The sequence below is a fragment of the Salmo trutta genome, chromosome 29 (assembly GCF_901001165.1).
Source record: "Salmo trutta chromosome 29, fSalTru1.1, whole genome shotgun sequence".
NCBI classification, from domain to species: domain Eukaryota; kingdom Metazoa; phylum Chordata; class Actinopteri; order Salmoniformes; family Salmonidae; genus Salmo; species Salmo trutta.
Genome location: NC_042985.1, coordinates 19,766,476 through 19,781,172, shown reverse-complemented (window position 1 = coordinate 19,781,172; position 14,697 = coordinate 19,766,476). Strand labels below are relative to the sequence as shown.

Sequence of the window (14,697 nt, the reverse complement as noted above, 5' to 3'; positions counted from 1 at the left end):
CACAGCGGCTGCAGCAGCAACATTGTGTCCATTAGACTGGATAGCAATTGTGTAATATAGAGTTTGTTTCGTGGTTCTCTAGCTCATTATCACCTCTCTATGACAGTCAGACCTTAGAGGCTAATCAGATCATCTTCTACATACAACGAAGTCTCCTCCACATCAGGGGGTCCTTGACACAGGCAGGAAATAGGGCCAGAGAGCTATGACCCTCTGTCACTGTTCCAGTGATGAACCCTTCACCCAGCCTCCACCCACACTTCACTCAGCCTCCACCCACCCTTCACTCAGCCTCCACCCACCCTTCACTCAGTCTCCACCCACCCTTCACTCAGCCTCCACCCACCCTTCACTCAGCCTCCACCCACCCTTCACTCAGCCTCCACCCACCCTTCACTCAGCCTCCACCCACCCTTCACTCAGCCTCCACCCACCCTTCACCCAGCCTCCACCCACCCTTCACTCAGCCTCCACCCACCCTTCACTCAGCCTCCACCCACCCTTCACCCAGCCTCCACCCACCCTTCACTCAGCCTCCACCCACACTTCACTCAGCCTCCACCCACCCTTCACTCAGCCTCCACCCACCCTTCACTCAGCCTCCACCCACCCTTCACTCAGCCTCCACCCACTCTTCACCCAGCCTCCACCCACCCTTCACTCAGCTTCCACCCACCCTTCACTCAGCCTCCACCCACCCTTCACCCAGCCTCCACCCACTCTTCACTCAGCCTCCACCCACCCTTCACTCAGCCTCCACCCACTCTTCACCCAGCCTCCACCCACCCTTCACTCAGCCTCCACCCACCCTTCACCAACCCAGCCTCCACCCACCCTTCACCCAGCCTCCACCCACCCTTCACTCAGCCGCCACCCACCCTTCACTCAGCCTCCACCCACCCTTCACCCAGCCTCCTCCCACCCTTCACTCAGCCTCCACCCACCCTTCACCCAGCCTCCACCCACCCTTCACTCAGCCTCCACCCACCCTTCACCCAGCCTCCACCCACCCTTCACTCAGCCTCCACTCACTCTTCACCCAGCCTCCACCCACCCTTCACTCAGCCTCCACTCACCCTTCACCCAGCCTCCACTCACCCTTCACCCAGCCTCCTCCAAACTCCACCCACCCTCCATCCACCCTCCAACCACCCTCCACCCAGTCTCCACCCAGCCTCCTCCACCCACCCTCCACCCAGTCTCCACCCAGCCTTCACACACCCTCCAGCCACCCTTCCACCAGTCTCCACCCAGCCTCCACCCACCTTTCCTCCAGACTCTACCCACCCTCCACCCAGTCTCCACCCAGCCTCCTCCACCCACCCTCCACCCAGTCTCCACCCAGCCTTCACACAACCTCCAGCCACCCTTCATCCAGTCTCCACCCAGCCTCCTCCAGACTCTACCCACCCTCCACCCAGTCTCCACCCAGCCTCCTCCACCCACCCTCCACCCAGTCTCCACCCAGCCTCCTCCACCCACCCTCCACCCAGCCTTCACACAGCCTCCAGCCACCCTTCATCCAGTCTCCACCCAGCCTCCACCCAGCCTCCTCCAGTCTCTACCCACTCTCCACCCAGCCTCCACCCGCCTTCACCCAGCCTATTCCAGCCTCCACCCACCCTTCACCCATCCTCTGCCCAGCTTTCAGCCTCCTCCAGCATCCTCCAGCCACTAGCTCTTTAAGTCATTCAGGATGCTGAACTGTCATCTCCCCTCTCTGTGCCCTCCACCTCTGCCTCTCTGACGAGCCACATACCAGGGTTTTCACATCTCTCCCCCATGACGGACCAACAGAAGGATGAATAAATAATCATGGTTGACCTCGCACGTCCAGGGACAGCAGTCTAACACCTTCACTGACAAGAGTTCACCCAAATGCCACTCCCCTGCCATAGACCAGAGACCAGAGAGAGGAAAAAAACCTAGAGCGATGAGAAAAGTGTAGCCCGGGAGAGCTGGACGGTGACAAATGGTGTGGAAAAAACAACAGAGGCAGCCGTCTGAAGGGAAGACATGAGTAAAACTCACAAATAATTAACTGGGTAAATATTGGAGAGCCCACTGACTAATTACCTCACACGTCTCACTGCGCTCTCATTATTGTTCCTGTCGGAGTTAACCCCTTCCCTCCTGCCGGCGCCCGCCACCCACAGCCCCCTGAGCCAGCTTCTTACACCCCCACTGCTATATACATGCTTGTGAGTAGAGACAGGTACTTTAGGTATGATTACCGTATGGGTATCATTGATTATCATACAGTTACACTGACAATGGAAGAGGCATAAAGTTATCAGGCAAGGCATGTGTTTAAAAAAAAAATCAGTCTAGTTGAACTAGTAAATTATTTGTTTTTCAGATGGACAGTTGTCAGTCAAGCTTTTGTCAGCATGTTGAACCAAGCGATACACCCAGGCACTCCTCTGCTCGTCTCCCCTATCTGAAGACTGTTCCACCTGGCTAGGGGAGGTGTTGCTGGGCTGGCTATCACTGGCCGCTCTGCTTCTCTCCTCAGGTAGAGTGGAGGATCTGCTCACACAAGGACGTTTCTCCAGTCATCTCCAGGACGATGGCTAATGACAGCAGCTGTGAGGCAGGCATGCACCACTTCCAAGCTGATTTAAGTTTAACGAGCCACTCTAGAGTGCTATTGATTCAAATCTATATTTGACAGGATATTCTCTGAGCATGTATTAAATGGATAAGAACTCCTCTTGTACCTTCTGAGAGCATCACCAAATGGAGGGGAGAGGGCATTAGGCGAGAAAAGGGTGTTTCATTTGTTGAGTGATTTGAGTTATGCTTCAGTCAATGGGGAATGTGTGTGGGACGCCATGTTTTCACTCCACACCCTCTCCTTCTCTACATGCACACTGATGAGGAGAAAACACACAAGCAAAACAAACATGCTTTATCATTATTTCCCTGCTGTAAACAGGCTGGCAGTATGCACTGAGTGGATTCACAGCTGCTTTTTCTTTTAATTATCCCGCGCTATCAAAGTGAATGATGAGATTTATAATGAACTCTACATTTCCAATTTGCATGTTCCCCTGTAATTGCTTGGTACAGGCAGGTCTGGGGAAAAAATAACATCTTCCAACACCCGGAATTGGCGTATTGCCACCCCATTTCCCATATTTTCACAAAAGCAACAATGTTATTTCATTATCAGACGAGCTTGTAAACATTATGTTTTGGGGAGAAAGCTGAGAAAAGGCAGAAAGAGAGGGAGAAAGACAGCTGTTAATATAGAACTCCAACCACCATAACATAAAGAACAGGATCTGTTATGGTGTAGTACGATTTCTCCAACTATCCCGTGTTTTCGGAGTACAGGGCCTTACTGTGAGCTGTTTCTATTCTACTATAGTATACTATTTCAGGCTGTAAAGGAACCACGGATGAAGCCTGCTCAGGGAATAACAGGCTTCTCTTTTCTATTGAGTCAACATCAAGGTAAAATGTGCACTAATATGAAAACACTGGTTTTATCTGTCCTCTTGCTTGAGCTGTGGGTTTTTCTCACTTAGCAGTATGCTTCTCAGGACAAAATAGTCTTGTCACTGTTAGAGCCACAATGTGTTTCTCATACCAGCTGATAGTGTGGCTCGGTTTTATTATACATGTTGGTAAAATGTTGGTGCAGTGTGAACAGTGTGAATTATACCCAGAGTACATAACTCTTTCATCACACCCTCACCCTGCATCTTTATATATGACGTTATATAGGACCTAAACTAAACCTCTCAAACCAGGAGAGAGAGAGAAAGACAGAGACAGCAAATGCATACACACCCTTTTCTTTAATCATCTTTAAAACCTTTATTGCTTAATGGTAGGGCTGTGGGAAGCAAAATGAAAAATTCCTTCTTGATTATGTATGTTTTTTAAAGTGAGTGTAACAAATGTTTTCATAATCCTCGATGTGTTCAAGTCTGTTTTCCCCACCAACCAGCTGACAGCCTCCTAATGCTGCCACATTAAAGGGCTTTTCCAGTGCATGTGATGCAGCTTTAACTAGGTCCTGGGGGCATTGTTAGTTATCATTGCCTACTGCTGGAGTGAGCCACGGCCCCGGTGAAAGCAATTTTAGCTTTCCTCCCAATCAGCGGCGCAACATGAGAGACGGTCAAGGAGAACAAACGGTCCTGCTCACCACTTCCCACCGCCGATCTTATCTGCGCCTCCTCCCGTCCCGAAAGGGCCAGTTGACGCAACAACCTCCCCCTCCCCCAAAAGACATGGAATGCTTGGCCCCAGGAGCCCCAAAACATGCAGATATCTGCAAATTAGACTCACAGAGACAGAAAACACCCTCTGAAGGCATCAGACATGAACATATATTCTGCAGAACGTGTGTGGGGATTTACATTTGTACGTGTGTATGTATGTGAGACAGACCAAGGCTATGACTGAGTGAGTTCTAAACCCATGTCAAAACAAGTAATTTCTGTGCTCCTCTGAAGTGAATCGACATGTGGAGGAATCAATTATTCTTCAAAAGTGAGTGTGAGGATAGGCCCTCATGCGTTTTAGCCACCTCATAGAGCAGACAGGCAGGCTTCTGGTGGCCTTGAAAATAGTTGATCCTGCCTCAGATATACATGATAAGGACTCTATTCTGTTCTATTTACTCACTTGCCGTATATATGAGGAATCTATTTACCATTAATGAAGTTATTTGTTTATTTTTTGAACCTTTATTTAACTAGGCAAGTCAGTTAAGAAAAAAATCTTATTTACAATGACAGTCTACAAAGGCCAAACTTGTACGATGCTGGGCCAATTGTGCATGGGACTCCCAATCACGGCCGGTTGTGATACAGTCTGGATTTGAACCAGGTTGTCTGTAGTGACGCCTCTAGCACTGAGATGCGGTGTCTTAGACCACTGCACCACTTGGGAGTATGATTAATGCTTGTCATACTGTATATTAACTCTAGTATGACATGTAACCAGTACATACGCTGAGTATACTAAACATTAGGAACACCTTCCTAATATTGAGCTGCCCCCCCCCCCCCCCCCAAAAAAAAAACAGACACAATTTGTTGGGGCATGGACTCTACAAGGTGTTGAAAGTGTTGGCCCATGTTGGCTGGATGTCCTTTGGGTGGTGGACCATTCTTGATACACGCGGGAAACTGTTGAGCTTGAAGCCCACTCACCCTCTGAATGGCACACATACACAATCCATGTCTCAGTTGTCTCAAGGCTTAAAAATCATAATTTAACCTGTCTCCTCCCCTTCATCTACACTGATTGAAGTGGATTTAACAAGTGATCATAGCTTTCACCTGGATTCACCTGGTCAGTCTATGTCATGGAAAGAGCAGGTGTTCTTAATGTTTTGTATACTCAGTGTAGAGTAGTTAGGGTATCAGAAATGTTTTGATCATGGTATATATCAAGCACTGTAACAAAGGCAGTGCGGTTATAATGAGGACGTTCTAAAATGTTTTCTTCTGACTTCCTCCCTAGGCCCTTCCTCTCTACCTCTATATCTCTCTCACTCCCCCCCTCTCTCGCTCTCTCACTCTGTGTTGTTTCTGGAAGCCCTGTGATTTATCTGGTGTCAGATGTCAGATAGTCCAGGTACAAGGAGATACAAAGTGCTGTCAGAGCTGGCTGAGTCATGGAGCTGTGGGGGTATTATTATGAGGGGGTGCAGCCTAAAGCCTGCTTACTCATTAGGGGGCACACTTAGCATCTCTCATAAATTAACTCAACTTCTTCTAAGCTGGGGAAAATGTGCAGCAAAGACTGTATCAAGCTTGGATGTGCACCAGGCTTCGTTTCTTTCTCCCAGGGTTTGTTGAAGGTGAGAGGATCATGGTATCGGTTTTATTACAGTGGGATCTCACCAAAATACTTATTTTATGACACACTGAACACAAATGATACATTTTGACATTTTGCAGTCTTCTCAGAGATGTGCCATTTTGGGCCATTTTTTTTTTTACAGTGTTTATTTTAACTTCTCAAATGGTTTTGAAGGCTTTCCTGTTGCCATTATCTGTGTCACAGAGAGAGGCCCTGTGCCCAGTGTAGCGAGTAGAGAAGTGTACACACATTTTCCTGGCTCACCTCACTGTAAAGTTTTATCTTGGGGAACCAATTAAAGGTAATGTAATAATTGGTGACTTCAGTGTGATTGGGTGTTTATGTTGCTGATTTTATGCATCTGAAAATAATCTTGCCTTGTCACTGCGGGTCACGGCTGAGTTGGTTGGTGGCTGATGATTAAGATAAAACACATTGTGGTGTATTGAGGTGAGTGACCTGCCGCTCTGTGCAGATAAGACTCCAATTAATCCGAACTGAATTGCAGTAATGTTAAATTAAGATAATTACTAAATCACTAGCTTTGATACATGTTTTGTTACTCAGTGTTATTACTGAGAGGAATAAGACATTAAATGCATTATATCACAGCCTTTTCATATGGATTACAACTTCTTTTAAATAACTGCAAGTCAATATCATCAGCCCTGCAATTTGAGAAGCCACTGACAGGCTCTGCATGATTCAAATTGAACACACACGCACACACGCGCACGCACGCACGCACGCACACACACACACACACACACACACACACACACACACACACACAGGCACGTACACATACACAAACATAAACAACAGCCACACATACATACTGTTTTGATGAGGATAAGGCCTTTTAATTTATTTCAGGAAATAGCCAGACAATCAGATAGTTGATGATGATCCAGCACCAGATTATACATGTGTACTCCTCCCCTTCTCTCAAAGAGGCTTAGGGCTTGCAGAGGGAGACAAAGGAACATTGCAGCAACTTTTGACAGACGTCTTCAATAAACAGGGCCTTTCGAGGAAAGAGAGGGGGGTCTTTGGAATCATGTTTTATTTACTGCGTTTGAGGTTGAGGGTTTAAAAACATTAAATTGTGGACAGGCAATCAGAGGCATGTGATGAGAGATTTCACGGCCGGTTATCTCCTGGTCCTCACCGCTGGTTCTGTGTGTGCCGGGAGATTGGGGAGAAGTGTCCATGCCAAGCGCCCAGGGCTGCAGGCAGCAGCAGCAGACAGAGCTAGCTCCTTTAAAGCTATGCTGGCACAGGGCCCCCTATCGGAGCCAGAGCACTGCTCTGTATGCATTCATTATGGCATCCATTAGAGTAAACATCTCAACCTCCCCCTACACCAGCCCCCTTGCTTTTAAGTGCCATACGACAAGACAGCAGCCAAGCCACAAAATGAGAACCGTGCCCACACTTCATCTTATTTATTTATTCATTTATGTATTTAGACATTTTCATCCAGAGCGTTTCCTCCTGTTTTTACGTAAAGAGCTTTTGCATGTTTCCAGACCCGCTTCTCTGTCTCTCTCCTGATGGCTGCCTGATGCTGGAGTGCCAACAAACAGTGGATGGATGGAGGCCTAATTGCTGATCTTTACTCCTCTTAATTCTGTGCAGGGCCGAGGTTATATAGGCCATCTTTATAGCCCAGGTTCAAGATAATTGAGAATGTATAAAATATGATTTGATTCCCCCAAAGAAAAGTCGAGCTCTGTAGCTCAATTAACTTCCTTTTATTTCTAGTTCAGGGAAATAATAGGCCACAAGGGATATTTGTCTTTCTGATACGCTGCTTGAAGTAGCCCGGATATGAATTGAAATCAAAGGTAGTGGAATTATCGCTGTTCTGATCTGGAGTGAAGGGTCCTCGTGGTAACGACATAGCCCCTACTTGTATCTGTGTCTGGCTTCAAGAGAATCCCGACGTTGTCTTGGTCTTACTCAGGAATATGAATGGTGTATCTGAATAAGGCTTCAGAGATAAAGGACAGGAAGAATGTATTTAGAAAAGCTATAGCCACAGATGGAGAGCCAATGTAGATAATCATTTCATCAGATCTGTTTGATTCTATCCATGGCCTTAATCAAATGTGGAAACCTCGCTAGAGTCAGCTTGTATTTAAATGAATAGTGTAGGTGTCATCATTTAAACTCCAAAAAGCGACGGAGGAAGAGAGCATCTTTGATCTAATGGAGGCTTTGCTTCAGTACTGCGAGTCGTTTACTTAATTACCAAATTACACTTATTTATAGAGGGGTTAAGGCTCATGTGATGGCTCTGCATTAGCATCAAGGCAGAAATGAGCCCCTTAGGCCCTTGCTGCTGCTGCTACTACTGCTCAGCTATTAGTGAAGGATCTCAGCTTTAAATCCCTCAAATGTAAATATCTAAGTGACCTAATCTGCGACTCAGATACTGGCCTGAGGGAAAGGAAGATAGTCTCTCTCTCTCTCTCTCTCTCTCTCTCTCTCTCTTCTCTTCTCTTTCTCTCTCTCTCTCTCTCTCTCTCTCTCTCCTCTCTCTCTTTCACGTTGTGATAGTCACTCTTTAACCCTCACTCCTCTCTCTCTCTCTCTCTCATTCACCCTCTGTGTCTCTCTGTCTCATGTTGGGCCTACCCTGTCTGTCTGTACTGCCTGTAGAGTTGTTGACTGCTGGTCTGCCTTCATGTCTGTGAGTGTGATCTGGCTGTATTAAAGGGCCCACACAGCCGGGGCCACCACGCCCATCCCTCTGTCTGTCAGCCAGACGGCCACCATCACAGGAACACGTGGTATTAACGAGCGTACAGCCAGGCATGTATACATGGGGCTGGAGTCTGGACGCAGGCAGCCCGGCCCTAGGCAGCATGCCACAAGACACTGAAGGGGGAACAAGGGAACACAACAGGATCATGACACTTGCTTTTGTGTATCATATCATTTTACCAATCATCTGCATTTCATTTATCTGGGCTGTGCTGCGTGTACTCAAAGTGGCAGGCCTGCTGGCCTAGTTAGGGTGGGAGAGGAGATGGAGAGGGGGTAGCTGGGTAAAAATAGGGCTGATGAAATCCTCCTGTCCACAGCCCACTGACAGCGCTGGCACTCCAAATGAGACGCGTCACACATGAAACACAATAAGGCCATGTTATTACATTCCATCCAACAAAGGGGGAAATAAATGCAAGTTGATTTCTGACAATGTCCTTTGTTGCTGTTCCTGTTGTTGTTTTGTTATGTTTTTTTTTTTCTTCAAAAATCCAGACATTGTTGTTGGAAGCTGAGCTCCAGCAGGGAAGGGAGACTCTCTGTTCCAGGGTTACTTCTCTGATGTTGATGTTTCTGTGTTTGAATTTCAAACATAAGATAAAACCATCCTAAATTCATCTCTCCTTAATAATCTGGTAAACAAGTGTGATATGCCTCTGAAAGGGAACTCAGAGTTGTGCGACAGACCTGGCCTGGCAGTGAAAACTTCCATTGTTGTTCAGTCTGTTGTAATCGTTTATCTGCTGTATAGAAGTTAATGCAACTCAAACTCTTGCTGTTTAGAATGTGGGCTCGTGCAGTATTTAAACTGAATGTAATAATGGATATTGAATGGAATATATCCTACAACCTTGAATTATTGATGGATTCACTGAGTCCCACAGCCCTATTGACATGTTAAATGCACTTCGTTGTAAATGCGATACTTTTGTTGTCAGAATATTTACCATCAACCTGTCTGTATTGATTCATTTTATTCCCTTTTTGAAGAAAGTATTGGACATGCTTTGGAAAAAAAATGTATACTTAAATCATCCCATGGAGCTGAAAACACTAAAGGGGAGAGGGTATAGAGAAAGACACAGAGTGACGTTTGTTGGAAATTAAGGGACATTTGGTAATTTAATGCTTGGATGCAGAAGAGCTATGTTCTTCCTCTGCAAATGTACAAGTAAAGTACCTAATAATGTCAGGCAATTAGAAGTGACTGCTGCTAGAAAACAGGGGCTGGAGTGATTGCAAATGTGGATTAGGTTGCATTAGCCAACCAGCGGAGAGGAGAGAGGTCGACACTGAAAGGTGGTGTTAAAAGAGTACCAAGGACAATGCCTTAGATGACACACTTCAGCAGCGAGAAGGGATTTGCTTCTAATTAATTTCCGAAGATTTTCATCCCCCCCATTCGGAAGGCCAGCCTGGTAGGAACAGAACGGAGGAGCTGCTCTCCTGCAGCGACAGCCCTGAGCAAATGTTCGACATCATTAAAAACATCAAGTGCCTTTCACTCCCCTCACTGCTGCTATCTGGATCTGCTGTTCATGTCGCTGATAAAACACTGTGAACGTAATGCACCATCACAGCTCTTTCTGCAGGCTCCAAACAGTCCTGTGCCTGCACTAGGGTACCTGTAGACCCAGCTTCATTTAATGTGCCAGACAGACATGAAGAAGGAAACAGTTAAATTCTTTTAATGTTTTTCAAGGGTTGTTAATCAATTTAATCTCTCAGGGTTGATTACATTTAGCCATCAATTGATTAATCTACCAATTCATCTACTGGTTTGTCTATAGACTTTCTAATGGAAGTTTTCAAGGCCAAGAACTTCAGGCAATTTCCTCATTTTGAAAGGATATCTTAAATGTATTTTACTGCCTCTCTCTTCTGAGTTTCATGGGCATGCACACTCACACACATACACACACACACGTGCATGCACGCACACACACGTATCCCTAGCTCAGGGCAGTTTATCTGAGTGGTGCCATCTGATGGGAGGATTTAGAGTTGAGAAGGGCTGTGGTTCTGGATGACAGATTTTAATTACAGAAACATGGGCTAGTGACACAAGAATTGCCAGGTTGAGCGGAGCGGCAGCCAATGACGAGCCTGATAACCAGATGACGAGCGCAGGGCAGATAATTAGCTATAAAAGGGCAGTTCTTGCTGATGTGCCACATCAGCTGGAGGAATGCCATGCTGCACGGCCATCACTGACTTAGAACAGGCCTGAGAGCTACGTCCTCACCTTTGACTGTAGGTCCTCACTATGAGGCATATCACGCCATGCTGCACGAAGCTGAGAAAAGTAGAACCAAAGTCAATGTTTGTGCTGTGTATTCACCTCACCACTGCACACACCTCATTGGCTAGTATGGAATCCCTGCTGTAATTATTAGTGGATGTAGTTTTAAGGCCATGACCCTTCCTTCCTGTTTATTTACCACTATAAAACTAATTACAAGCTGTTTTTCTGATCTCATATGTGCACATTATTCTTGGTCTGTGTGCAGTCAATGTTTTCTTGCAAGCTACCTGTATACTAGAGCTCTGCAGTGTTCAATTTAAAGTGTTCTACAACTTTGAATTTAGTTTCCACTGCTCTGCAGGCTTCTTTGCTCCATTGCTGTTGGAATAGAAGTACAGAGCTGGAATAGTTGGAATAGAAGTACAGAGCACTGCTTCTATCATTAGCGTCGATCATATTGTGCATTCGGAAATTATTCAGACCCCTTGACCTTTTCCACATTTTGTTACGTTACAGCCTTATTCTAAAATATATATATTTTTTTCCTCATCAATCTACACACAATACCCCATAATGACGAAGCAAGAACAGGTTTGTAGAAATTAAAAAATATTACATTTACATAAGTATTCAGACCCTTTACTCAGTACTTTGTTGAAGCACCTTTAGCAGCGATTACAGCCTTGAGTCTTCTTGGGTATGACACTATAAGCTTGGCACACCTGTATTTGGGGAGTTTCTCCCATTCCTCTCTGTAGAGCCTCTCAAGCTCAGGTTGGACGGGGAGCATTGCTGCACAGCTATTTTCAGGTCTCTCCAGAGATGTTCGATCAGGTTCAAGTCCTGGCTCTGGCTGTGCGACTCAAGGACATTCAGAGACTTGTCCCAAAGCCACTCCTGCGTTGTCTTTTTGTAATTATATTTATTATGGATCCCCATTAGCAGCTACTCTTCCTGGGGTCCAGCAAAATTAAGACAGTTCATACAATTTTTAAAACACATTCACAGATTTCACAACACACTGTGTGCCCTCAGGCCCCTACTCCAACACTACCACATATCTACAGTACTAAATCTATGTGTACGTGTGTGTATAGTGCGGATGTTATCGTGTGTGTGTGTGTATGTTATCGTGTGTGTGTAGTGCGTATGTTATCGTGTGTGTGTGTGTGTATGTTATCGTGTGTGTGTAGTGTGTATGTTATCGTGTGTGTGTGTATGTTATCGTGTGTGTGTGTGTATGTTATCGTGTGTGTGTGTGTATGTTATCGTGTGTGTGTAGTGCGTATGTTATCGTGTGTGTGTGTGTGTGTGTATGTTATCGTGTGTGTGTGTGTATGTTATCGTGTGTGTGTGTGTATGTTATCGTGTGTGTGTAGTGCGTATGTTATCGTGTGTGTGTGTGTGTATGTTATCGTGTGTGTGTGTGTGTGTTATCGTGTGTGTGTAGTGCGTATGTTATCGTGTGTGTGTGTGTGTATGTTATTGTGTGTGTGTGTGTGTATGTTATCGTGTGTGTGTGTGTGTATGTTATCGTGTGTGTGTGTGTAAGTGTCTGTGCCTATGTTTGTGTTGCGTCACAGTCTCCGCTGTTCCATAAGGTGTTCTTTAATCTGTTTTTTAAATCTAATTTTACTGCTTGCATGAGTTACTTGATGTGGAATAGAGTTCCATGTAGTCATGGCTCTATGTAGTACTGTGCGCCTTCCATAGTCTGTTCTGGACTTGGGGACTGTGAAGAGACCTCTTGTGGCATGTCTTGTGGGGTATGACATGTATAGTGTTGAGTCATCCACATACATAGACACTATGGCTTTCCTCAAAGTAAGTCTTGGCTGTGTGCTTCGGTTGTTGTCCTGTTGGAAGGTGAACTTTTGCCCCAGTCTGAGGTCCTGAGCGGTTGGACAAGGTTTTCATCAAGGATCTCTCTGTACTTTGCTCCGATCATCTTTCCTTCGATCCTGACTTGTCTCCCAGTAACTGCAGCTGAAAGAAATTCCCACAGCATGATGCTGCCACCACCATGCTTCACCGTAGGGATGTTGCCAGGTTTCCTCCAGACGTGACGGTTGGCATTCAGGCCAAAGTGTTCAATCTTGGTTTCATCAAACCAGAGAATCTTGTTTCTCATTGTCTGAGATGATTTTGGTGCCTTTTGGCAAACTCCAAGTGGGCTGTCATGTGCCTTTTACTGAGGAGTGACTTCCATCTGGCCACTCTATCATAAAGGCCTGATTGGTGGAGTGCTGCAGAGATGGTTGTCCTTCTGGAAGGTGCTCCCATCTCCACAGAGGAACTCTGGAGCTCTTTGAGAGTGACCATCGGGTTCTTCACGTCCCTGACCAAGGTCCTTCTCCCCCGATTGTTCAGTTTGGCCGGGCGGTCAGCTCTAGGAAGCGTCTTAGTGGTTCCAACCTTCATTTAAGAATGATGGAGGCCACTGTGTTCTTGGGGACCTTCAATGCTGCAGACATTTTTTGGTACCCTTCCCCCGATCTGTGCCTCCACACAATCCTGTCTCGGAGCTCTACGGACAATTCCTTTGACCTCATGGCTTGGATTTTGCTCTGACATCCACTGTCAACTGTGGGACCTTATATAGACAGGTGTGTGCCTTTCCAAATCATGTCAAATCAATTGAATTTACCACAGGTGGACTCCAATCAAGTTGTAGAAACATCTCAAGGATGATCAATGGAAACAGGATGCACCTGAGCTCAATTTGAGGTTCATAGCAAAGGGTCTGAGTACTTATGTAAATAAGGTATTTCTGGGGGGGTTTCAAAAATTTCTAAAAACCTGTTATTGCTTAGTTATTACGGGGTATTGTGTATAGATTGCTGAGTTTTTATTTTATTTAATATATTTTAGAATAAGGCTGTAACGTAAAAAATGTGGGAAAAGTCAAGGGGTCTGAGTACTTTCCGAAGGCACTGCATATAATTGAGATCAGTGAGTGCTCCTAACACGCAGGCCTTGGGATTGTTCAGTCCTGGACAGAAGCTGCAGTAAGCAGCAGCACACAGGAGCCAGTGGCAGAGAGAGGCCCTCCTGTCTGCTACAGAGCATGGACTGGATCCCTGAGCCGGCTCTTTCTCCTTATTCTCCAGTTGCAGCCTGCTGGTCTGTAGATACATTGGCGTCTAGACGACTGGCTGGGAGTAGTGCAGTGTGAACGGTAACACCCAGGACAAATTACACGGCAGGAGAAGAGGGGCCTCTCCACCACTGAGCCATGGTGGCATCACAGGGGCGGAAAATGACAATTCCCTGAAAAGGTCATACAAGACGCCTGCGCTGCGATACGAGCTTACAGCCAATCTGACAATCTTAATTCAAATCATGACATTCCCCAAAAAGTAGAAGGTTTTCATCTCCCCATGTCAGAACAGCGAGCTGACCTTTAGCATTTCAGAACTTCACTGAGTTTTAACAAATGCTAATCAGGCCCCTTCATTAACAGGTCTCCTTCCCGTCGCCTCTCACACCCACACAATATATGCGTTTCACACTGAGATCCAAAGAGTAATAGGATTTTCTATTATATTCTATTAATATGCATACATTTTCTATGAATTGGATTGCCTGGTATGGTTTTCAGTGATGGTTTTCAGTGATATATTGAATACTGGTCTTAATAAAATGTAAATGTTCTATGCATTCTTTAAAATTATTTTACATCCAATATGTCCAGTACGTCTCTATTTTTTAACGGATTATGAATTTTGGAGTACGATAATAGCATTTTTATACAAAAGCAGTAGTTGTATTGTGACAGAGGAGGTAATACACCTTGATGCTTCTAGTTAATCTTTCAAACCTTACGATGTCACTGTATTGTATAGTATCTC

At 45.7% G+C, this 14,697-nt stretch overlaps 1 protein-coding gene across 1 annotated transcript; it reads left to right on the top strand.

Annotated features, from left to right (window-relative positions):
* The first annotated feature begins 205 nt into the window (after positions 1–205).
* Positions 206–1,678, top strand: LOC115167566 (proline-rich extensin-like protein EPR1). The gene has a single exon (XM_029722134.1). It carries the CDS (start codon positions 206–208, stop codon positions 1,676–1,678), a length of 1,473 nt encoding a protein of 490 aa, XP_029577994.1.
* The last annotated feature ends 13,019 nt before the right edge of the window (positions 1,679–14,697 follow it).